The sequence below is a fragment of the Scardinius erythrophthalmus genome, assembly GCF_964197995.2.
Source record: "Scardinius erythrophthalmus genome assembly, chromosome: 21".
Lineage (NCBI taxonomy): Eukaryota > Metazoa > Chordata > Actinopteri > Cypriniformes > Leuciscidae > Scardinius > Scardinius erythrophthalmus.
In genome coordinates, this window is record NC_138241.1 from 2,179,991 (window position 1) to 2,206,541 (window position 26,551).

Sequence of the window (26,551 nt, forward strand, 5' to 3'; positions counted from 1 at the left end):
AATGAGGTTCATTCTCGCGTTACGCAGCACGTTTGAGCTTCAGCAAGAACCAATGAGGTTCATTCTCGCGTTACGCAGCACGTTTGAGCTTCAGCAAGAACCAGTGAGGTTCATTCTCGTGTTACGCAGCACGTTTGAGCTTCAGCAAGAACCAATAAGGTTCATTCTCGTGTTACGCAGCACGTTTGAGCTTCAGCAAGAACCAGTGAGGTTCATTCTAGTGTTACGCAGCACGTTTGAGCTTCAGCAAGAACCAATGAGGTTCATTCTCGCGTTACGCAGCACGTTTGAGCTTCAACAAGAACCAATGAGGTTCATTCTCGCGTTACGCTGCACGTTTGAGCTTCAGCAAGAACCAGTGAGGTTCATTCTCGCGTTACGCAGCACGTTTGAGCTTCAGCAAGAACCAATAAGGTTCATTCTCGTGTTACGCAGCACGTTTGAGCTTCAGCAAGAACCAGTGAGGTTCATTCTAGTGTTACGCAGCACGTTTGAGCTTCAGCAAGAACCAATAAGGTTCATTCTCGTGTTACGCAGCACGTTTGAGCTTCAGCAAGAACCAGTGAGGTTCATTCTCGCGTTACGCAGCACGTTTGAGCTTCAGCAAGAACCAATAAGGTTCATTCTCGTGTTACGCAGCACGTTTGAGCTTCAGCAAGAACCAGTGAGGTTCATTCTCGCGTTACGCAGCACGTTTGAGCTTCAACAAGAACCAGTGAGGTTCATTCTCGCGTTACGCAGCACGTTTGAGCTTCAGCAAGAACCAGTGAGGTTCATTCTCGTGTTACGCAGCACGTTTGAGCTTCAACAAGAACCAGTGAGGTTCATTCTCGCGTTACGCAGCACGTTTGAGCTTCAGCAAGAACCAGTGAGGTTCATTCTCGCGTTACGCAGCACGTTTGAGCTTCAGCAAGAACCAATAAGGTTCATTCTCGTGTTACGCAGCACGTTTGAGCTTCAGCAAGAACCAATGAGGTTCATTCTCGTGTTACGCAGCACGTTTGAGCTTCAGCAAGAACCAATAAGGTTCATTCTCGTGTTACGCAGCACGTTTGAGCTCCAGCAAGAACCAGTGAGGTTCATTCTCGCGTTACGCAGCACGTTTGAGCTTCAACAAGAACCAGTGAGGTTCATTCTCGCGTTACGCAGCACGTTTGAGCTTCAGCAAGAACCAATGAGGTTCATTCTCGCGTTACGCTGCACGTTTGAGCTTCAGCAAGAACCAGTGAGGTTCATTCTCGCGTTACGCAGCACGTTTGAGCTTCAGCAAGAACCAATAAGGTTCATTCTCGTGTTACGCAGCACGTTTGAGCTTCAGCAAGAACCAGTGAGGTTCATTCTAGTGTTACGCAGCACGTTTGAGCTTCAGCAAGAACCAATAAGGTTCATTCTCGTGTTACGCAGCACGTTTGAGCTTCAGCAAGAACCAGTGAGGTTCATTCTCGCGTTACGCAGCACGTTTGAGCTTCAGCAAGAACCAATAAGGTTCATTCTCGTGTTACGCAGCACGTTTGAGCTTCAGCAAGAACCAGTGAGGTTCATTCTCGCGTTACGCAGCACGTTTGAGCTTCAACAAGAACCAGTGAGGTTCATTCTCGCGTTACGCAGCACGTTTGAGCTTCAGCAAGAACCAGTGAGGTTCATTCTCGTGTTACGCAGCACGTTTGAGCTTCAACAAGAACCAGTGAGGTTCATTCTCGCGTTACGCAGCACGTTTGAGCTTCAGCAAGAACCAGTGAGGTTCATTCTCGTGTTACGCAGCACGTTTGAGCTTCAGCAAGAACCAATAAGGTTCATTCTCGTGTTACGCAGCACGTTTGAGCTTCAGCAAGAACCAATGAGGTTCATTCTCGTGTTACGCAGCACGTTTGAGCTTCAGCAAGAACCAATAAGGTTCATTCTCGTGTTACGCAGCACGTTTGAGCTCCAGCAAGAACCAATGAGGTTCATTCTCGCGTTACGCTGCACGTTTGAGCTTCAGCAAGAACCAGTGAGGTTCATTCTCGCGTTACGCAGCACGTTTGAGCTTCAGCAAGAACCAATAAGGTTCATTCTCGTGTTACGCAGCACGTTTGAGCTTCAGCAAGAACCAGTGAGGTTCATTCTAGTGTTACGCAGCACGTTTGAGCTTCAGCAAGAACCAATAAGGTTCATTCTCGTGTTACGCAGCACGTTTGAGCTTCAGCAAGAACCAGTGAGGTTCATTCTCGCGTTACGCAGCACGTTTGAGCTTCAGCAAGAACCAATAAGGTTCATTCTCGTGTTACGCAGCACGTTTGAGCTTCAGCAAGAACCAGTGAGGTTCATTCTCGCGTTACGCAGCACGTTTGAGCTTCAACAAGAACCAGTGAGGTTCATTCTCGCGTTACGCAGCACGTTTGAGCTTCAGCAAGAACCAGTGAGGTTCATTCTCGTGTTACGCAGCACGTTTGAGCTTCAACAAGAACCAGTGAGGTTCATTCTCGCGTTACGCAGCACGTTTGAGCTTCAGCAAGAACCAGTGAGGTTCATTCTCGTGTTACGCAGCACGTTTGAGCTTCAGCAAGAACCAATAAGGTTCATTCTCGTGTTACGCAGCACGTTTGAGCTTCAGCAAGAACCAATGAGGTTCATTCTCGTGTTACGCAGCACGTTTGAGCTTCAGCAAGAACCAATAAGGTTCATTCTCGTGTTACGCAGCACGTTTGAGCTCCAGCAAGAACCAGTGAGGTTCATTCTCGCGTTACGCAGCACGTTTGAGCTTCAACAAGAACCAGTGAGGTTCATTCTCGCGTTACGCAGCACGTTTGAGCTTCAGCAAGAACCAATGAGGTTCATTCTCGCGTTACGCTGCACGTTTGAGCTTCAGCAAGAACCAGTGAGGTTCATTCTCGCGTTACGCAGCACGTTTGAGCTTCAGCAAGAACCAATAAGGTTCATTCTCGTGTTACGCAGCACGTTTGAGCTTCAGCAAGAACCAGTGAGGTTCATTCTAGTGTTACGCAGCACGTTTGAGCTTCAGCAAGAACCAATAAGGTTCATTCTCGTGTTACGCAGCACGTTTGAGCTTCAGCAAGAACCAGTGAGGTTCATTCTCGTGTTACGCAGCACGTTTGAGCTTCAGCAAGAACCAATGAGGTTCATTCTCGCGTTACGCTGCACGTTTGAGCTTCAGCAAGAACCAGTGAGGTTCATTCTCGCGTTACGCAGCACGTTTGAGCTTCAGCAAGAACCAATAAGGTTCATTCTCGTGTTACGCAGCACGTTTGAGCTTCAGCAAGAACCAGTGAGGTTCATTCTAGTGTTACGCAGCACGTTTGAGCTTCAGCAAGAACCAATAAGGTTCATTCTCGTGTTACGCAGCACGTTTGAGCTTCAGCAAGAACCAGTGAGGTTCATTCTCGCGTTACGCAGCACGTTTGAGCTTCAGCAAGAACCAATAAGGTTCATTCTCGTGTTACGCAGCACGTTTGAGCTTCAGCAAGAACCAATAAGGTTCATTCTCGTGTTACGCAGCACGTTTGAGCTTCAGCAAGAACCAGTGAGGTTCATTCTCGCGTTACGCAGCACGTTTGAGCTTCAGCAAGAACCAATAAGGTTCATTCTCGTGTTACGCAGCACGTTTGAGCTTCAGCAAGAACCAGTGAGGTTCATTCTCGCGTTACGCAGCACGTTTGAGCTTCAACAAGAACCAGTGAGGTTCATTCTCGCGTTACGCAGCACGTTTGAGCTTCAGCAAGAACCAGTGAGGTTCATTCTCGTGTTACGCAGCACGTTTGAGCTTCAACAAGAACCAGTGAGGTTCATTCTCGCGTTACGCAGCACGTTTGAGCTTCAGCAAGAACCAGTGAGGTTCATTCTCGTGTTACGCAGCACGTTTGAGCTTCAGCAAGAACCAATAAGGTTCATTCTCGTGTTACGCAGCACGTTTGAGCTTCAGCAAGAACCAATGAGGTTCATTCTCGTGTTACGCAGCACGTTTGAGCTTCAGCAAGAACCAATAAGGTTCATTCTCGTGTTACGCAGCACGTTTGAGCTCCAGCAAGAACCAATGAGGTTCATTCTCGCGTTACGCTGCACGTTTGAGCTTCAGCAAGAACCAGTGAGGTTCATTCTCGCGTTACGCAGCACGTTTGAGCTTCAGCAAGAACCAATAAGGTTCATTCTCGTGTTACGCAGCACGTTTGAGCTTCAGCAAGAACCAGTGAGGTTCATTCTAGTGTTACGCAGCACGTTTGAGCTTCAGCAAGAACCAATAAGGTTCATTCTCGTGTTACGCAGCACGTTTGAGCTTCAGCAAGAACCAGTGAGGTTCATTCTCGCGTTACGCAGCACGTTTGAGCTTCAGCAAGAACCAATAAGGTTCATTCTCGTGTTACGCAGCACGTTTGAGCTTCAGCAAGAACCAGTGAGGTTCATTCTCGCGTTACGCAGCACGTTTGAGCTTCAACAAGAACCAGTGAGGTTCATTCTCGCGTTACGCAGCACGTTTGAGCTTCAGCAAGAACCAGTGAGGTTCATTCTCGTGTTACGCAGCACGTTTGAGCTTCAACAAGAACCAGTGAGGTTCATTCTCGCGTTACGCAGCACGTTTGAGCTTCAGCAAGAACCAGTGAGGTTCATTCTCGTGTTACGCAGCACGTTTGAGCTTCAGCAAGAACCAATAAGGTTCATTCTCGTGTTACGCAGCACGTTTGAGCTTCAGCAAGAACCAATGAGGTTCATTCTCGTGTTACGCAGCACGTTTGAGCTTCAGCAAGAACCAATAAGGTTCATTCTCGTGTTACGCAGCACGTTTGAGCTCCAGCAAGAACCAGTGAGGTTCATTCTCGCGTTACGCAGCACGTTTGAGCTTCAACAAGAACCAGTGAGGTTCATTCTCGCGTTACGCAGCACGTTTGAGCTTCAGCAAGAACCAATGAGGTTCATTCTCGCGTTACGCTGCACGTTTGAGCTTCAGCAAGAACCAGTGAGGTTCATTCTCGCGTTACGCAGCACGTTTGAGCTTCAGCAAGAACCAATAAGGTTCATTCTCGTGTTACGCAGCACGTTTGAGCTTCAGCAAGAACCAGTGAGGTTCATTCTAGTGTTACGCAGCACGTTTGAGCTTCAGCAAGAACCAATAAGGTTCATTCTCGTGTTACGCAGCACGTTTGAGCTTCAGCAAGAACCAGTGAGGTTCATTCTCGCGTTACGCAGCACGTTTGAGCTTCAGCAAGAACCAATAAGGTTCATTCTCGTGTTACGCAGCACGTTTGAGCTTCAGCAAGAACCAGTGAGGTTCATTCTCGCGTTACGCAGCACGTTTGAGCTTCAACAAGAACCAGTGAGGTTCATTCTCGCGTTACGCAGCACGTTTGAGCTTCAGCAAGAACCAGTGAGGTTCATTCTCGTGTTACGCAGCACGTTTGAGCTTCAACAAGAACCAGTGAGGTTCATTCTCGCGTTACGCAGCACGTTTGAGCTTCAGCAAGAACCAGTGAGGTTCATTCTCGTGTTACGCAGCACGTTTGAGCTTCAGCAAGAACCAATAAGGTTCATTCTCGTGTTACGCAGCACGTTTGAGCTTCAGCAAGAACCAATGAGGTTCATTCTCGTGTTACGCAGCACGTTTGAGCTTCAGCAAGAACCAATAAGGTTCATTCTCGTGTTACGCAGCACGTTTGAGCTCCAGCAAGAACCAGTGAGGTTCATTCTCGCGTTACGCAGCACGTTTGAGCTTCAACAAGAACCAGTGAGGTTCATTCTCGCGTTACGCAGCACGTTTGAGCTTCAACAAGAACCAGTGAGGTTCATTCTCGTGTTACGCAGCACGTTTGAGCTTCAGCAAGAACCAATGAGGTTCATTCTCGCGTTACGCTGCACGTTTGAGCTTCAGCAAGAACCAGTGAGGTTCATTCTCGCGTTACGCAGCACGTTTGAGCTTCAGCAAGAACCAATAAGGTTCATTCTCGTGTTACGCAGCACGTTTGAGCTTCAGCAAGAACCAGTGAGGTTCATTCTAGTGTTACGCAGCACGTTTGAGCTTCAGCAAGAACCAATAAGGTTCATTCTCGTGTTACGCAGCACGTTTGAGCTTCAGCAAGAACCAGTGAGGTTCATTCTCGCGTTACGCAGCACGTTTGAGCTTCAGCAAGAACCAATAAGGTTCATTCTCGTGTTACGCAGCACGTTTGAGCTTCAGCAAGAACCAGTGAGGTTCATTCTCGCGTTACGCAGCACGTTTGAGCTTCAACAAGAACCAGTGAGGTTCATTCTCGCGTTACGCAGCACGTTTGAGCTTCAGCAAGAACCAGTGAGGTTCATTCTCGTGTTACGCAGCACGTTTGAGCTTCAACAAGAACCAGTGAGGTTCATTCTCGCGTTACGCAGCACATTTGAGCTTCAGTAAGAACCAGTGAGGTTCATTCTCGTGTTACGCAGCACGTTTGAGCTTCAGCAAGAACCAATAAGGTTCATTCTCGTGTTACGCAGCACGTTTGAGCTTCAGCAAGAACCAATGAGGTTCATTCTCGCGTTACGCAGCACGTTTGAGCTTCAACAAGAACCAATGAGGTTCATTCTCGCGTTACGCAGCCCGATTGAGCTTCAACAAGAACCAATGAGGTTCATTCTCGCGTTACGCAGCACGTTTGAGCTTCAGCAAGAACCAATAAGGTTCATTCTCGTGTTACGCAGCATGTTTGAGCTTCAGCAAGAACCAGTGAGGTTCATTCTAGTGTTACGCAGCACGTTTGAGCTTCAGCAAGAACCAGTGAGGTTCATTCTCGTGTTACGCAGCACGTTTGAGCTTCAGCAAGAACCAATAAGGTTCATTCTCGTGTTACGCAGCACGTTTGAGCTTCAGCAAGAACCAGTGAGGTTCATTCTCGCGTTACGCAGCACGTTTGAGTTTCAGCAAGAACCAATGAGGTTCATTCTCGCGTTACGCAGCACGTTTGAGCTTCAACAAGAACCAGTGAGGTTCATTCTCGCGTTACGCAGCACGTTTGAGCTTCAGCAAGAACCAGTGAGGTTCATTCTCGTGTTACGCAGCACGTTTGAGCTTCAGCAAGAACCAATAAGGTTCATTCTCGCGTTACGCAGCCCGTTTGAGCTTCAACAAGAACCAATGAGGTTCATTCTCGCGTTACGCAGCACGTTTGAGCTTCAGCAAGAACCAATGAGGTTCATTCTCGCGTTACGCAGCCCGTTTGAGCTTCAGCAAGAACCAATGAGGTTCATTCTCGCGTTACGCAGCACGTTTGAGCTTCAGCAAGAACCAATGAGGTTCATTCTCGCGTTACGCAGCACGTTTGAGCTTCAGCAAGAACCAGTGAGGTTCATTCTCGCGTTACGCAGCCCGTTTGAGCTTCAACAAGAACCAATGAGGTTCATTCTCGCGTTACGCAGCACGTTTGAGCTTCAGCAAGAACCAGTGAGGTTCATTCTCGCGTTACGCAGCACGTTTGAGCTTCAACAAGAACCAATGAGGTTCATTCTCGCGTTACGCAGCACGTTTGAGCTTCAGCAAGAACCAATGAGGTTCATTCTCGCGTTACGCAGCCCGTTTGAGCTTCAACAAGAACCAATGAGGTTCATTCTCGCGTTACGCAGCACGTTTGAGCTTCAGCAAGAACCAATGAGGTTCATTCTCGCGTTACGCAGCACGTTTGAGCTTCAGCAAGAACCAATGAGGTTCATTCTCGCGTTACGCAGCACGTTTGAGCTTCAGCAAGAACCAGTGAGGTTCATTCTCGCGTTACGCAGCACGTTTGAGCTTCAGCAAGAACCAATGAGGTTCATTCTCGCGTTACGCAGCACGTTTGAGTTTCAGCAAGAACCAGTGAGGTTCATTCTCGCGTTACGCAGCACGTTTGAGCTTCAACAAGAACCAATGAGGTTCATTCTCGCGTTACGCAGCACGTTTGAGCTTCAGCAAGAACCAATGAGGTTCATTCTCGCGTTACGCAGCACGTTTGAGCTTCAGCAAGAACCAGTGAGGTTCATTCTCGCGTTACGCAGCACGTTTGAGCTTCAGCAAGAACCAGTGAGGTTCATTCTCGCGTTACGCAGCACGTTTGAGTTTCAGCAAGAACCAGTGAGGTTCATTCTCGTGTTACGCAGCACGTTTGAGCTTCAGCAAGAACCAGTGAGGTTCATTCTCGCGTTACGCAGCACGTTTGAGTTTCAGCAAGAACCAGTGAGGTTCATTCTCGCGTTACGCAGCACGTTTGAGCTTCAGCAAGAACCAGTGAGGTTCATTCTCGCGTTACGCAGCACGTTTGAGTTTCAGCAAGAACCAGTGAGGTTCATTCTCGCGTTACGCAGCACGTTTGAGCTTCAGCAAGAACCAGTGAGGTTCATTCTCGCGTTACGCAGCACGTTTGAGCTTCAGCAAGAACCAATGAGGTTCATTCTCGCGTTACGCAGCACGTTTGAGTTTCAGCAAGAACCAGTGAGGTTCATTCTCGTGTTACGCAGCACGTTTGAGCTTCAACAAGAACCAATGAGGTTCATTCTCGCGTTACGCTGCACGTTTGAGCTTGAGCTTCAGCAAGAACCAATGAGGTTCATTCTCGCGTTACGCTGCACGTTTGAGCTTCAGCAAGAACCAGTGAGGTTCATTCTCACGTTACGCTGCACGTTTGAGCTTCAGCAAGAACCAATGAGGTTCATTCTCGCGTTACGCTGCACGTTTGAGCTTCAGCAAGAACCAATGAGGTTCATTCTCGCGTTACGCAGCACGTTTGAGCTTCAGCAAGAACCAATGAGGTTCATTCTCGCGTTACGCTGCACGTTTGAGCTTCAGCAAGAACCAGTGAGGTTCATTCTCGCGTTACGCAGCACGTTTGAGCTTCAGCAAGAACCAATAAGGTTCATTCTCGTGTTACGCAGCACGTTTGAGCTTCAGCAAGAACCAGTGAGGTTCATTCTAGTGTTACGCAGCACGTTTGAGCTTCAGCAAGAACCAATAAGGTTCATTCTCGTGTTACGCAGCACGTTTGAGCTTCAGCAAGAACCAGTGAGGTTCATTCTCGCGTTACGCAGCACGTTTGAGCTTCAGCAAGAACCAATAAGGTTCATTCTCGTGTTACGCAGCACGTTTGAGCTTCAGCAAGAACCAGTGAGGTTCATTCTCGTGTTACGCAGCACGTTTGAGCTTCAACAAGAACCAGTGAGGTTCATTCTCGCGTTACGCAGCACGTTTGAGCTTCAGCAAGAACCAGTGAGGTTCATTCTCGCGTTACGCAGCACGTTTGAGTTTCAGCAAGAACCAGTGAGGTTCATTCTCGTGTTACGCAGCACGTTTGAGCTTCAGCAAGAACCAGTGAGGTTCATTCTCGCGTTACGCAGCACGTTTGAGTTTCAGCAAGAACCAGTGAGGTTCATTCTCGCGTTACGCAGCACGTTTGAGCTTCAGCAAGAACCAGTGAGGTTCATTCTCGCGTTACGCAGCACGTTTGAGTTTCAGCAAGAACCAGTGAGGTTCATTCTCGCGTTACGCAGCACGTTTGAGCTTCAGCAAGAACCAGTGAGGTTCATTCTCGCGTTACGCAGCACGTTTGAGCTTCAGCAAGAACCAATGAGGTTCATTCTCGCGTTACGCAGCACGTTTGAGTTTCAGCAAGAACCAGTGAGGTTCATTCTCGTGTTACGCAGCACGTTTGAGCTTCAACAAGAACCAATGAGGTTCATTCTCGCGTTACGCTGCACGTTTGAGCTTGAGCTTCAGCAAGAACCAATGAGGTTCATTCTCGCGTTACGCTGCACGTTTGAGCTTCAGCAAGAACCAGTGAGGTTCATTCTCACGTTACGCTGCACGTTTGAGCTTCAGCAAGAACCAATGAGGTTCATTCTCGCGTTACGCTGCACGTTTGAGCTTCAGCAAGAACCAATGAGGTTCATTCTCGCGTTACGCAGCACGTTTGAGCTTCAGCAAGAACCAATGAGGTTCATTCTCGCGTTACGCTGCACGTTTGAGCTTCAGCAAGAACCAGTGAGGTTCATTCTCGCGTTACGCAGCACGTTTGAGCTTCAGCAAGAACCAATAAGGTTCATTCTCGTGTTACGCAGCACGTTTGAGCTTCAGCAAGAACCAGTGAGGTTCATTCTAGTGTTACGCAGCACGTTTGAGCTTCAGCAAGAACCAATAAGGTTCATTCTCGTGTTACGCAGCACGTTTGAGCTTCAGCAAGAACCAGTGAGGTTCATTCTCGCGTTACGCAGCACGTTTGAGCTTCAGCAAGAACCAATAAGGTTCATTCTCGTGTTACGCAGCACGTTTGAGCTTCAGCAAGAACCAGTGAGGTTCATTCTCGTGTTACGCAGCACGTTTGAGCTTCAACAAGAACCAGTGAGGTTCATTCTCGCGTTACGCAGCACGTTTGAGCTTCAGCAAGAACCAGTGAGGTTCATTCTCGTGTTACGCAGCACGTTTGAGCTTCAACAAGAACCAATAAGGTTCATTCTCGTGTTACGCAGCACGTTTGAGCTTCAGCAAGAACCAGTGAGGTTCATTCTCGCGTTACGCAGCACGTTTGAGCTTCAGCAAGAACCAATAAGGTTCATTCTCGTGTTACGCAGCACGTTTGAGCTTCAGCAAGAACCAGTGAGGTTCATTCTCGCGTTACGCAGCACGTTTGAGCTTCAGCAAGAACCAATAAGGTTCATTCTCGTGTTACGCAGCACGTTTGAGCTTCAGCAAGAACCAGTGAGGTTCATTCTCGTGTTACGCAGCACGTTTGAGCTTCAACAAGAACCAGTGAGGTTCATTCTCGCGTTACGCAGCACGTTTGAGCTTCAGCAAGAACCAGTGAGGTTCATTCTCGTGTTACGCAGCACGTTTGAGCTTCAGCAAGAACCAATAAGGTTCATTCTCGTGTTACGCAGCACGTTTGAGCTTCAGCAAGAACCAATGAGGTTCATTCTCGCGTTACGCAGCACGTTTGAGCTTCAACAAGAACCAATGAGGTTCATTCTCGCGTTACGCAGCCCGATTGAGCTTCAACAAGAACCAATGAGGTTCATTCTCGCGTTACGCAGCACGTTTGAGCTTCAGCAAGAACCAATAAGGTTCATTCTCGTGTTACGCAGCATGTTTGAGCTTCAGCAAGAACCAGTGAGGTTCATTCTAGTGTTACGCAGCACGTTTGAGCTTCAGCAAGAACCAGTGAGGTTCATTCTCGTGTTACGCAGCACGTTTGAGCTTCAGCAAGAACCAATAAGGTTCATTCTCGTGTTACGCAGCACGTTTGAGCTTCAGCAAGAACCAGTGAGGTTCATTCTCGCGTTACGCAGCACGTTTGAGCTTCAGCAAGAACCAATGAGGTTCATTCTCGCGTTACGCAGCACGTTTGAGCTTCAACAAGAACCAGTGAGGTTCATTCTCGCGTTACGCAGCACGTTTGAGCTTCAGCAAGAACCAGTGAGGTTCATTCTCGTGTTACGCAGCACGTTTGAGCTTCAGCAAGAACCAATAAGGTTCATTCTCGCGTTACGCAGCCCGTTTGAGCTTCAACAAGAACCAATGAGGTTCATTCTCGCGTTACGCAGCACGTTTGAGCTTCAGCAAGAACCAATGAGGTTCATTCTCGCGTTACGCAGCCCGTTTGAGCTTCAGCAAGAACCAATGAGGTTCATTCTCGCGTTACGCAGCACGTTTGAGCTTCAGCAAGAACCAATGAGGTTCATTCTCGCGTTACGCAGCACGTTTGAGCTTCAGCAAGAACCAGTGAGGTTCATTCTCGCGTTACGCAGCCCGTTTGAGCTTCAACAAGAACCAATGAGGTTCATTCTCGCGTTACGCAGCATGTTTGAGCTTCAGCAAGAACCAGTGAGGTTCATTCTCGCGTTACGCAGCACGTTTGAGCTTCAACAAGAACCAATGAGGTTCATTCTCGCGTTACGCAGCACGTTTGAGCTTCAGCAAGAACCAATGAGGTTCATTCTCGCGTTACGCAGCCCGTTTGAGCTTCAACAAGAACCAATGAGGTTCATTCTCGCGTTACGCAGCACGTTTGAGCTTCAGCAAGAACCAATGAGGTTCATTCTCGCGTTACGCAGCACGTTTGAGCTTCAGCAAGAACCAATGAGGTTCATTCTCGCGTTACGCAGCACGTTTGAGCTTCAGCAAGAACCAGTGAGGTTCATTCTCGCGTTACGCAGCACGTTTGAGCTTCAGCAAGAACCAATGAGGTTCATTCTCGCGTTACGCAGCACGTTTGAGTTTCAGCAAGAACCAGTGAGGTTCATTCTCGCGTTACGCAGCACGTTTGAGCTTCAACAAGAACCAATGAGGTTCATTCTCGCGTTACGCAGCACGTTTGAGCTTCAGCAAGAACCAATGAGGTTCATTCTCGCGTTACGCAGCACGTTTGAGCTTCAGCAAGAACCAGTGAGGTTCATTCTCGCGTTACGCAGCACGTTTGAGCTTCAGCAAGAACCAGTGAGGTTCATTCTCGCGTTACGCAGCACGTTTGAGCTTCAGCAAGAACCAATGAGGTTCATTCTCGCGTTACGCAGCACGTTTGAGTTTCAGCAAGAACCAGTGAGGTTCATTCTCGTGTTACGCAGCACGTTTGAGCTTCAACAAGAACCAATGAGGTTCATTCTCGCGTTACGCTGCACGTTTGAGCTTGAGCTTCAGCAAGAACCAATGAGGTTCATTCTCGCGTTACGCTGCACGTTTGAGCTTCAGCAAGAACCAGTGAGGTTCATTCTCGCGTTACGCTGCACGTTTGAGCTTCAGCAAGAACCAATGAGGTTCATTCTCGCGTTACGCTGCACGTTTGAGCTTCAGCAAGAACCAATGAGGTTCATTCTCGCGTTACGCTGCACGTTTGAGCTTCAGCAAGAACCAATGAGGTTCATTCTCGCGTTACGCTGCACGTTTGAGCTTCAGCAAGAACCAATGAGGTTCATTCTCGCGTTACGCTGCACGTTTGAGCTTCAGCAAGAACCAATGAGGTTCATTCTCGTGTTACGCAGCCCGTTTGAGCTTCAGCAAGAACCAGTGAGGTTCATTCTCGCGTTACGCATCACGTTTGAGCTTCAGCAAGAACCAGTGAGGTTCATTCTCGTGTTACGCAGCCCGTTTGAGCTTCAGCAAGAACCAGTGAGGTTCATTCTCGCGTTACGCAGCATGTTTGAGCTTCAGCAAGAACCAGTGAGGTTCATTCTCGTGTTACGCAGCCCGTTTGAGCTTCAGCAAGAACCAGTGAGGTTCATTCTCGCGTTACGCAGCACGTTTGAGCTTCAGCAAGAACCAATGAGGTTCATTCTCGTGTTACGCAGCACGTTTGAGCTTCAGCAAGAACCAGTGAGGTTCATTCTCGTGTTACGCAGCACGTTTGAGCTTCAGCAAGAACCAGTGAGGTTCATTCTCGCGTTACGCAGCACGTTTGAGCTTCAGCAAGAACCAATGAGGTTCATTCTCGTGTTACGCAGCCCGTTTGAGCTTCAGCAAGAACCAATGAGGTTCATTCTCGCGTTACGCAGCACGTTTGAGCTTCAGCAAGAACCAATGAGGTTCATTCTCGTGTTACGCAGCCCGTTTGAGCTTCAGCAAGAACCAGTGAGGTTCATTCTCGCGTTACGCAGCCCGTTTGAGCTTCAGCAAGAACCAATGAGGTTCATTCTCGTGTTACGCAGCACGTTTGAGCTTCAGCAAGAACCAATGAGGTTCATTCTCGTGTTACGCAGCCCGTTTGAGCTTCAGCAAGAACCAGTGAGGTTCATTCTCGCGTTACGCATCACGTTTGAGCTTCAGCAAGAACCAGTGAGGTTCATTCTCGTGTTACGCTGCACGTTTGAGCTTCAGCAAGAACCAATGAGGTTCATTCTCGCGTTACGCTGCACGTTTGAGCTTCAGCAAGAACCAGTGAGGTTCATTCTCGCGTTACGCATCACGTTTGAGCTTCAGCAAGAACCAATGAGGTTCATTCTCGCGTTACGTTGCACTTTTGAGCTTCAGCAAGAACCAATGAGGTTCATTCTCGCGTTACGCTGCACGTTTGAGCTTCAGCAAGAACCAATGAGGTTCATTCTCGCGTTACGCAGCACGTTTGAGCTTCAGCAAGAACCAATGAGGTTCATTCTCGTGTTACGCAGCACGTTTGAGCTTCAGCAAGAACCAATGAGGTTCATTCTCGCGTTACGCAGCACGTTTGAGCTTCAGCAAGAACCAATGAGGTTCATTCTCGCGTTACGCAGCACGTTTGAGCTTCAGCAAGAACCAATGAGGTTCATTCTCGCGTTACGCAGCCCGTTTGAGCTTCAGCAACTCATGTTACGCAGCACGTTTGAGCTTCAGCAAGAACCAATGAGGTTCATTCTCGTGTTACGCAGCACGTTTGAGCTTCAGCAAGAACCAATGAGGTTCATTCTCGCGTTACGCTGCACGTTTGAGCTTCAGCAAGAACCAATGAGGTTCATTCTCGCGTTACGCAGCACGTTTGAGCTTCAGCAAGAACCAATGAGGTTCATTCTCGCGTTACGCAGCCCGTTTGAGCTTCAGCAACTCATGTTACGCAGCACGTTTGAGCTTCAGCAAGAACCAATGAGGTTCATTCTCGCGTTACGCAGCACGTTTGAGCTTCAACAAGAACCAGTGAGGTTCATTCTCGTGTTACGCAGCACGTTTGAGCTTCAGCAAGAACCAGTGAGGTTCATTCTCGTGTTACGCAGCACGTTTGAGCTTCAGCAAGAACCAATGAGGTTCATTCTCGTGTTACGCATCACGCTTGAGCTTCAGCAAGAACCAATGAGGTTCATTTTCGCATGTCAAACATGTGTGGTTGAGCTTCTGTTTATGTTGATACATGTTAATATGCTGATCAATGTTAATATATGAACAAAAGCCTAAATTGAATTGTTTCATCAGATGAAGCGTTCCTGTCTCTAAAGAAAATTTGTACTTAACCACTCAATTCATACAGATTAGTTTTATGATATCTTTATTAACTTTTTGAAGCGTCAAAGTGATATTTGTGTTCCGAAGATGGACGAAAGTCTTACTGGTTTGGAACGACATGAGGGGGAGTAAATGATTATTTTTTAATTTTTGGTTGAACTATCCCTGTAAAAAATACATACATACATATTAATTGCAACTGTGAGCTTTGCTTTCATCAGCACCAGTCACATCTGCACAGGGACACATGCTTGCACACAGATACACATTTATCAGCTCTTTTCTCTGTGTGCTTCTTTTCTGTGGTGGTTGAAAGAGCAACTTCCTCCCAAAGGACGACGGTCGAGGGCCAAGTCCTCCTGCACAGACGGCTCTTTATGTGCAGTGCAGATGCAGGGTGCTCTTCTGCTACTGACGTCATCTGGTGTTGGGCAGCAGATGGAGCATCTGGAGACATAAATGACATATGGCAGTCAACTTTCAAGTTGGTGCGAGCAAGAAGTGCCTCCACAGAAAATCTTTGCTCTACTTCCAGGAGGAAAGAGGGATAAATCCAGACTTGGAAAGATAAAATAATCTTTAGATATTGCAGATATTTATGGCTTCAATCAGAGAAGAAAAAAACAAAGCACACATCCCAATTTTTCCATCTGTGCAGTGTGTTTCTCTGCACTGCTCTCTGACTTGAGTTGCTGTGTGTTGCTGAACATTTGCAGTGCTCTCGCGCCCTGATTTCACGGCTAGAGCTCCCCCTCCCTCTCTTTTCTTCTCTTCCTCCTTCTTTTTTTTCTCCGACTGCTCTCTCTCTCTCTCTCTCTCTCTCTCTCTCTCTCTCGTGTGCGCTCTGGAGCTGCTCTGTGGATGTCTTGTGGCTGGAAACGCAGCTTGCGCAGGTGTGTGGGGAGATCTCTCTCTCTCTCACACACACTCTCTCCATAGAGAACAGTTAACGTTGTCCTCAGGAAAGAGTGTAAATGAAGCTCTCACCATCTGTTGGAGGCTCTCAGCCAGCTGTGGATGGATTTCTGGGGATTTCTCCTCCTGAAGACAACATTCAGACGAAAAACAGCAGAAATTCTGATTTTAGAAAATGCATTCGAATTCAGAAATTGCCTGATGCCTTGATATCAGCCAGTTTTCCCCAGGATTTTAAGTCATTTTCGTGATATCTGGCTACATGGAATAACTAGTGTCTGGAATTTGCTTATTCTGATCTTATGGTCCATGGTTGAAAACACTCTTTCTTGCTTTATCGAAAGTTGGATTTTATATTAAACGGATTTAAGATTAAACCACGAGGACAAAGAGACACGGATTGGGTGATTGGGTGCTTCTTCTTTAAGAAGGTGTGTGTAAGTGAGGAGTATGGGCAGGCAGGTGCGCTGAAGAGCCCGTGTGTCTTTGCATTCTCTCGTTCGGGGAAGATGTTGGGTGGCTGGAGGCTGGTGGACTGGCAGCCCTTCTCAGAAACCCTTATTCGGGGTCTGGCGTGCGCTACCTGCCTCACCCTGTATCTCACAGCTCTCTCACTGGGCATCGCAGCGACATCAGACACACTCACCAGGACACATCACACACACATCAGCCATGGAGGCAAGAACCAGCCTCTCACTATTAACAGATCACCTGGGTCTCTACGGGCAGGACATGGTGGGTAGCAGTAAAGCATTATAAAGCACAAACACACAATGCAGTGCGCTGAAACTCAGATCCATTGGAAGGGCATTTGCAGTGCTATATTTGTTTCAGCATCATTCAGCATCTCCCACCCTTGATCTCATTGAGATTAGCCTCATCTCTCAGTATCTGCATCAGCACATTTCTCTCTGGATCGGATTATGGCATATTTATAGAGTCGTCTCACAGGCTTAGATGAAAATCAGTTATAGGAGTATTTGAGCTGTGTTTTGATGTTTTGACTTCTCTTACAGTGGAAGCAAAAAGAACTTTTGCATTAAATTGCAAAATATTAAACTTAGTGGCCTCATGAACACATGATGCTAGAGCTTTTGCTGGTGTTTGCTGGTGTCAAAGGGATTTTTAGCCAAGGTATGACGTTCCCTATAGTTTGCCACATTAATTATGGACATATTATACATGCAGTTCAGTATGTGCTGTGCCATTCGTTTTGAGATGTCTGCTGGGAAGATGTTTTCATGCATTATAACTCCAATTTATGATTTGATTGTGACAGTCAGAATGCGCGTGTGTAAATTTGCCCGTTTACACAGACTGATACTCGCACACATCTCTGTTGTATACCTGGGAGTCGGGGGGGATTAGGCATGCTGTAAGCTGATTGGACAGAAGTGTTCTTACAGTCCTGCTGAAAAACCAATCGAGTCACTCCACTGGAGTCTGTTTCACATCATGGTTTTTATACTGAGCTAATCACATTTTCTATCCTCTAACCCGTCCATCCCCTAAACATAAATATCTTAGAAACCTTGTGGCTTCTTTTTGATTTTCAAAAAATCAATACAGTCCAGAGCAATTGGTGTACAGTATCTCATTTGTGGGATTCTGTCATGAAGTGATCTCCAAGAATAATAAACTCTGTGCTGTTAATGCACTGAAAGCATACTGCTTTTTGTGAGAACATAAAAACCTGTATGTTGTGTCATTATACGCACAAAGCAAATACTATTTCTGGCTGTGCTGATATGGCTCAGCAGAGCAACACTCATTCATAAAACATTTCTCATATTATAGACCCTTTCGAGGACCAAAACAATAACAAAAGTCCACTGTGCACGTCTGGTCTTGAAGCACTTCCGATTGTTATATCCCAGAACAGTCAACACTAATTAAGTAATGCATACTACAACAGAACTAATAAATAAATGATGAAGTGTCTCAACTTTCCTCCAAGGACATGTTTACCTTAGGAAATGTTTACCTAAAGTGATTTTTCCACACGAGTGCCATTATCTTGTAGACACTGAGTGCACACTTTCTGCTACAGAAGTGCTTTGCTGCACATTTCTGTGTTCAGTTTCGACTACATTTTCTCGTACCCTCATTAGTGTGTATTGTGTGTTGGCAGTATTGTGATTAAACTTTACCTGATGTAAACGCAATACTTTAATGAACGCTTATTATCATAATCACCGTAAATTATGTGACGAATGCCAACTTTAATCACAATAAACGGGCATGTAAAGAGTTTAATGGCATTTGCTCCACTCTGGCGTGTGTGTTTGTGACGAACACGGATGACGTTTTAATGCGCTGGTTCGTAAACGTAGCGGTAAAGAAGACATCAGATTTATGGGCTGCTGAAGAAACTGAGTTCATGTTGGCAATGTTGCGCAACATAAATATAATGCAGTTTATTGATGGTCAAAAACATCAGAATGAAGACACTTTTAGGCAGTGATGGGAATAACGGCGTTATAAATAAACGGCGTTACTAACGGCGTTATTTTTTTCAGTAACGAGTAATCAAACTAATTACTGCTTCCTCCATTACAACGCCGTTACCGTTACTGTCAATAAAAATGCGGCGTTACTATAGTTGAGCTCACTGAAGCGGTTTTCATCCGAGTAGGCTCTCTCTCAGCCATAGGAGCTGCAAAGTTTTTTTCTCTGGTGTGTGAGTGTTTATGAGGCGCCGGACTGGACAAAATAAGCGAGGCGAATGTCGCGAGAGCGCTCGACCGTGCGCGAGAGAGACCGAGTGTGTCCGAGAACGCGTTTGACAGTGCGCGGCAGAGACCGAATGTGTCCGAGAACGCGCGAGAGAGACCGAATGTGTCTGAGCATAAATACTTTATTTATAAATAAATTACACATTTCAGCATTAGAATAATATATGTAGCATATTGGTATCATATGCAATGTTTTAATTAGTTTATATAACATAAACTCCAAAATAACCTGCAGGGAACGTTCAAGTTTGGCGGTTGTGAACACGTGCGGCAAACATGACTAGAATTTGGCTAAAATAAATAACCTCTGATGATGACGTTCTCTGTAGGTTATAAAAATAAACCCACAAAAGATTAGATTGTATTATTATTATGTATGTTGATACATTGTTCAGTATTATATTGAGAGCACTTTTTGTTAAACTTACTATTGTGAGGAAGAAAAAACTAACTAAAACTAAAAGCTATACAGAATGTCTACCATTTGTAAAGGTGTGTGAGTTTTATTTTAATTATATGCACTAGTGTATGTGTATGAATATTTTTATAAGGCTACTATTTATTTATTTTTGGTACATTTCTTAAGAAGCATGATTTATTTTTAGACTTATTTGTTGGCCAGTTGTGGCCTGTGCAATAAATATTAAAAGTTCCAAACCATCTATTATTTTGTTGTTCCACTATAGTAATGATAATATTTTAATATTTAAGTTAATAGGTGTCTCTCACATTGTCCCACAGCAACATTAAAATAGTGTAGATTAGTGTACAATGTTTTATAATAATAAGATGTTCTATTTAGTGTCCATTTCATTCATTTAACATTTCACATTGGGGGTATCCAAGAAATTTCTTGTATTTAAACTTTTTTTAAGTAACGCAATAGTTACTTTCGCTAGTAATTAGTTACTTTTGTAATGATGTAATTCAGTTACTAACGCAGTTACTTTTTGTGAGAAGTAACTAGTAACTATAACTAATTACTTTTTTTAAGTGACGTTCCCAACACTGCTTTTAGGCTTGTCAACTAAAAATACTCCCATAGAAATGTGTTTTACACTCGATTAAAACAGTGTCCAGTGTCACACTTACTGTATGTGAGTTCATCTGTGCTGTGCATATGTCAATAATGGCAATAACAACAACCACATATCATAGAGAATAATCAGAATAATGAAAATTGCATGTAGACGGGAGTGAAGAGGTTTGATTGTGTAACTGGAAATAATCACTATATTGGTAAACAAGTAAAATCAGTCACCGTGACAGATGCATAAAACAACTGGCGCTGAGATGTGCGGATTAAAATGATCAGGTACACTGTTAAAAATAAACTTTCTGCTTTCACTGCCTTCCAATGTTTGGATCCTTCAGAAGGATATGTCAAAACACGCTAGAAAGGTTTACAAGCTAATAAATCCTCTGTGAGACAGCCTTATCCATTAGCAAATAGAAAAGAAAAAAAAGGTCAGCAATGTCACTGCTCTTTTTTCTGCTGATGCACAATCCGGCTCCTTGAGCAGTGCAGCGGTGCATGAGAAAGCCAGGCTCTAATCCACACTAATAGGATTGTGTAGATTCACCCACCCCCAGTCTCCTCGACACATGTCTGCAAGCCTTCACAACTGCTGGAAAACACTGATAAAATATACAAATGTCAAAAACACCCCCAAAACTGAGCAATATTTATGACTTCAGCAGTATAAATGCCAACTAAATCTCTCCTAAATCTACATATTTCCTCTGATGTTGTGTGCGATGTGTTTATTTCTGGCCCGCCATGTCTGGTTACTGACAAATCTGTTTTGCTCAAGAGAGATTGATTAGTGTGAATCATGCCTCTCTCCCATCAACTTTCACAGGACCTTAGAAGATGCATTTTAGACATGCATTAAAGCTGGTAAAGGCATTGTGAATTTGTCAACGTGGTGTTGATGCTAAAGGAGTTACAAGTCACTAAATTCAAAGGTTCACTTACTTTTCCAGCCTGCACTGCATTGAATAAGTGTTCAATGCCTTTAGTTAAAGATTACTGGTGTAGTAAAGTGGTTCTCATTTTTTGTTGTTGTTGTTGATTTTATTCAGGGATTGTGATTGTTGGCTTCAGAAGACTTGACAATATTTCCGAGACACACCCTATAATTGTGGCTCAGATGAAGATCAGATTTCATTCTATAAGTGTATCATTTTATAAGGTTCACAAACCTTTTCTTGCAACAGTAGTTCACACTGTCATTCATTAGGTTGGGTCAAGTTGTTGAATCCTGGATCAACACTGATGTGTGAATGGAGGCTAATTTTTGAAGCTAGGTTTTAATGGATAATCTTGTTTTTCAAATCTGGCTCTGAAGGGTCACTGTGCCTGAACAAGTTAATCAGGGTCTTGAGTTACAAGAAGATTACAGGTAGACCTATATGAGTTTGATCATGGTTTGAGTTAAACTCTTCAGAGTCAGATGTGAAGAATTCTGTCATATGTGGACAAGGGAAGAAGTTTGCATTCTGATTCTGTTAGAGTATGTCTACATAGTAGTACATTAAACTCAATTCATTCAATTTAAAAAAAAAAAAAAAAAAAAAAATGTTTTCCTTGATATGACGCCATTACAGGGCTTAACATTAACTCTTTTGCTCACCAGTGACTGTGGCTACTAGTGGTTTTCCAAAGTTACTAGCCACTCAGCATTTTCACTGGACACAATTTTGACATCGATACCAACTGCCATAAAGATATTTTTAATATTATCTCATAATTTATCACTTTAAGACCTGCCGCACGGATCCATTATACTGTTTTATATAGCCAATACACTTGTCTTTGGGTATGAGCACAAAATCTGAGGGAATGAGAAAATGATGCTCAATACGCACAATCCCATGTGGAACTTCAAGACCTGTAATAGCAACAATATTCATCCGGAGCGAATGAAATGAGTGAGTAAAGGGAGTGAGTAAAGAGTTTGTGTGTAACTCGCTGTCGGAGAGATTAGAGAGAGAGAAAGAGCAGCAGGTATTGTGTATCCTGCGGAAGAGTTTCAGATATGTATCGATATGTATAGAAAAATCTATATTGTTGACAACACCAGATTGCACTTAGTTTATTATTTCAGATGCCCTTTTAAAAGACTACAATTGAAAAGTGTATATTATATGTACATTATATTAAGTGGCTAGTAGGAGTAACTGCGTTTACACGCCACTGCTGAAATACACACGCTTTTGGCGGGTGTTAATGTCAAACCCTGGATGCCAAGATCGACCTACTGTTTGTTTTCATGTGCTTTATAATAATCACTGGATTTGCCAAATTTTCCCAGGTTAGTGGCATTAAATCTTATAAAGAGATTCCGAGTTTTTCCGAGGTGATTAGTAGCAGGTAGACATCCATGGGCATCTATGGGCTATGTAGATATCCATATACAGTGTCAAAGGTAATTTACTCTCAACACAATCTCCTGCCAATTCATAATTATTTTACATTTTGGCGAATAGGAGGCTACCTAGACAGCAACATGGTGTCGGCCCAGATCCGGGCCACATCTGGTACATGTGAATTCAAAGCGTACAAGATGAGGGCCGGATCTGGACGACACTATGTTGCTGTCTGGGTAATTTGTATGAATTCGATGAATAACAGTTGCGTTTTCCCGATCCTTCTGAGCAGGGCATGTTCATGGTGTCATGAGTTTCTTCTTTAAAAGTGACTGAGAAGTGATGCGAGAGATTACACTGAGGGCTTGATTCTGGTCTAAAGGCCTTTAAGCCAGTTACCTTGAAGGCAGAAGCACAAAAAGAGAATCAAAAAGCAGAGCTCTGAGAAAAGAGAAAAGCTTTACTATAATCTTCTTTTATTCAGTCCTCAACCACATGACCAGATCAATCCGAACAAACACCTAACTACGCACTCACTGGAGACCCACATGAAAGGAAGCAAGGGTTTTAACAAAGAATCAAATTACTTTACCTTCAATCCTACAAAAATAAATCAAACAATGCGGAGAAATCTGTTATCTTTTGATTTATGTTGTGCATTCTTCTGTTAATAATAGCAGGATTGATTCTTGTAATATATTTTTCCACCCAGTTGTCTTTAAATTCAGGGCCTTGCCTTCTTTTTTTCCTCTTGACTTCCTCCGTGTGATTATTCCCTCCTCTCTCTGTGCTCGTCTGGAGGAACTGGAACGACTGTTGAATAACACAGTTGTCGACTTTGAGGAAAAGAGAGAAAAGAACAAATGAAAGAAGCCACAATGTTTTGATTTGCATTAATAAATGCTTATTAGACAAAATACAGAGTGAAAGAGTTTTTGTTTTTGTTTGACGGGTTAACCCTAGAATGAAGTAGGACATACTGAGTATGACAAATTGACCCGACAGGATGTGAATTTTGGATTATTTTCTCGATTAAAATGCCCCTGTGATGCTGTTTTAAAGACTCCTAATGTTGTTTCGGAGTCTCCTACAGGCATCCTTATAAGCATCCAAGGTCAAAAACACTTAAATCAGCTAATTTACATTTACATTTAATCATTTAGCAGACGCTTTTATCCAAAGCGACTTACAAATGAGGAGAACAATAGAAGCAATCAGTGCTGTACTCTCAGTCTAGCACAGTACACGTAGTAAGGTTTATCTGAAAAAAAAAAAAAAACATTAGAATAATATAGAATAGAAAAGATAAGTGCTAGTATTAATTGGTCAATTAATAAGACATTGTTTGAAAATGTCTAAAGACTCAGCTGCTCGAATTGAGATCATTCCTCCAGCTGGGAACAGTCCAGGAAAAGGTCTGTGCGAGTGATTTCGTGCCTCTTTGGGATGGCACCACGAGGCGTCGTTCACTTGCAGAACGCAAGCTTCTGGAGGGCGCATAAGTCTGAACTAGCGAGTTTAGGTATATTAGTGCAGAGCCAGTGGTTGTCTTGTAGGCAAACATCAGTGCCTTGAATTTGATGCGAGCGACTATTGGCAGCCAGTGCAAACTGATGAAGAGAGGAGTGACGTGGGCTTTCTTTGGTTCGTTGAAGACCACCCTCGCTGCTGCATTCTGGATCAGTTGCAAAGGCTTGATAGCATATGCTGGAAAGGCCGCTAAGAGAGCATTACAATAGTCCAGTCTGGAGAGAACAAGAGCTTGGACCAGGAGTTGTGTAGCTCTGATAGAAAGGGTCTGATTTTCCTAATGTTGTATAAGGCAGATCTGCAGGACCGGGCATTGTAGTAATATGGTCTGTGAAGCTTAACTGATCAATTACAACTGGCTGTCGTGGAAGGAGTTATGGATGACGAACCTAGTTGAATGGAGAAGTTGTGGTGTAGTGTTGGGTTGGCCGGGATCACAAGCAGTTCTGTCCTAGCAAGGTTGAGTTGAAGGTGGTGGTCCTTCATCTAGCAAGAAATGTCTGTCAGACAGGCTGCAATTTGAACAGGTACTGTTGGATCAACCGAGTTGAAATGAGAAGTAATGTAGAGTTGTGTATCATCAGCATAGCAGTGATAGGAAAAGCCATGTTTCTTAATGAAAGATCCTAGTGATGTCATGTAGATGGAGAAGAGAAGTGGTCCAAGCACTGAGCCCTGAGGCACTCCAGTAGCAAGAAGTTGTGACCTCACCCCTCCAAGACACGCTGAAGGACCATCCTGAGAAGTAAGACTTGAACCATTGGAGTGCAGTTCCTGAGACGCCCATCTTCTTTAGGATTGACTGGAGGATCTGGTGGTTGACTGTGTCAAAAGCAGCAGACAGATCCAGCAGAATGAGTACTGAGGATTTGGAAGCTGTCTCAGTCTCAGTCTCGCTTTTGAAGCCAGATTGGTTGTTGTTGTCCAACTCATAATCTCCACTGCAGCATTAGCTCTTTTCTCTCAGTGTCTGAAGTAGTTCAATCAAGGATTCAGTCTCTCTAAACCCCGCCTCTCTGATTGGTCAGAAAGCAAACGCTCATTATCATATCTGAATCTCAGCTCTTGATCACAGTGATACGAACAGTAGCGATGGCGTGGGTTTTACCGTATCAATCTCATCAAAGTGGATTTGCTTTGTCAGCAGAAAACAGCGTCTTCTCGACACGAACAACACAAACCAAACTCTTCCAGTCTCAGATACACTACAGTGTTTGAGGGCGGAGCAAAGAGACACGGTTCAGCCAATGAGGACTATAGGCTGGGCATTATGGAAATTAGTTACAAACCTACATAGGTTCATTTAGGAAGTAAAACTGGAGTAGAGATGTGCAGGTATGACGTCAGAAGTTTAATTCGCCGCTGGTTCCTTCACGATTTTCCTATGGGGTTTTATAATGGGGCTTTTCAATTTATGAGTAAAATAAAGCCTGCGGTAATCATAGCTTGACGATACTTTGACGTTTTTTTTCTACAATGTAAATTACACACACTCCCACACCAAGCTGTCTTATCTAGTTACTTATTAAAAACTTTGCGTAACTGCTTCAAAACTCATGTTTTTGCTATGGGTGTGTGTAGGCTTTATTTTACACATAAACCGAAAAACCCCATGGTCTTGAAATAAAACACTTGAAATGTGTCTTGAGGTGTGGCAACATCACCAGCGCCTCGAGTCTGTCTATCTATCTATCTATCTATCTATCTATCTATCTATCTATCTATCTATCTATCTATCTATCTATCTATCTATCTATCTATCTATCTATCTATCTATCTATCTATCTATCTATCTATCTATCTATCTATCTATCTATCTATCTATCTATCTATCTATCTATCTTACAGAGAGAGCCGTAAACTGTGTATAGTTACATGATACTGTTTTGTAATCGCTGATAGATTTAACCTAATCTCTCTGTGTGTTTGCACATCTGTGTCTCCTGCAGCCGGCACCACATATATATTTGGGAGAGATGGAGGCCTGATCACATACACATGGCCACCGAATGAGCGTCCGAGCACTCGAGCAGACCGGCTGGCCATGGGCTTCAGCACCCAGCTGAGAGAAGCAATACTGGTGCGAGTCAACAGCTCCTCTGGGTTAGGGGACTATCTCAAACTGCACATCGTAAGTACACCATTTATCTTAGAATTTTCTATGGAAAATTAATAAAGTATATTCCAATATTGCCTTTAATATGATTTATAGATCCATTTATTAATGTGCACATGGTCATTTACACAAGAAAGCAAGGCATATACAAGCACTGCCATCTACTGGTCTACAGATCTACACATCTTTGAAACAACAGAGGCAGGAGTTTTTACTCTTTCATGCACATGGTGTCTGAATTCTCTCATTCAGTGTTCACCATGCACCCAATGACACATTTAGTGTTACTGTCGCAGCTCAACTATGGCCCGTGGGTGAATATGAGTTTCCAGAGTTTCTCCTCTGCTATGTGTCCGATGGCAGCAGAAGTATATACTCATCACACACAAGCAGAACATCTGAAAAGATGCATTAAATAACTCACTTTTTAGACACAATGCAACAGACTGGACGCAGCAGCACAAATGCAGACCAAGGAGATTAAACATACAACAACACATTTGACTTTCCTTACACTGCAAGAAAAGTGACAAAACAGAGACAAAAGAAGTCAAGCCACCATTATTTAAAGTCCCCCTGTAGTCAATAATTGTATCTCTTAAAACTCATCTTTGATCAACAAAATGACACATTTAAACGTTTTTTTTTTTTGTGTGTGAAAAAAAGGTCATCATGCCTTAAAAATAGCTTGAATGTAACTTGACATCCTTGCCTCATGTAGTATTCGCGCTTCTATGAATATGCTGAGTATTTTCAGCATAGAGTGGAGCCCGCCTCCACTCACTCATTCAGCTCAGAGATCCACTGGTTGACGATCACACGTTGATCTGATTGGTTACAAGGTAGTTTGTGACGTCAGAAACACCAGCGATTTCAAAGCGTGTTTTTGAGACTGTCTTTGGTTCACTGCAGTTTTAAGGAGGAAATACTCAGCAATGCTGTCGACTTATGAACTTACACATGGTTTGTCTTAAAGCAGATTAAAAACACCACATAGACACATAAACTACA

The 26,551-nt window shown here is 44.6% G+C and overlaps 1 protein-coding gene across 1 annotated transcript in view; it reads left to right on the forward strand.

The window, feature by feature from the left end:
* LOC308682205 (neurexin-1a-like) overlaps positions 1-26,551 on the forward strand; it is a gene marked incomplete at its 3' end in the record, with an annotated part of 115,849 nt that overhangs the window by 64,567 nt on the left and 24,731 nt on the right. Inside the window, exon 11 of the mRNA XM_081351730.1 lies at positions 25,374-25,555. Within this exon, the coding sequence (XP_081207856.1) occupies positions 25,374-25,555 (182 nt within the window). The remainder of the gene's footprint in view (positions 1-25,373; positions 25,556-26,551) is intronic.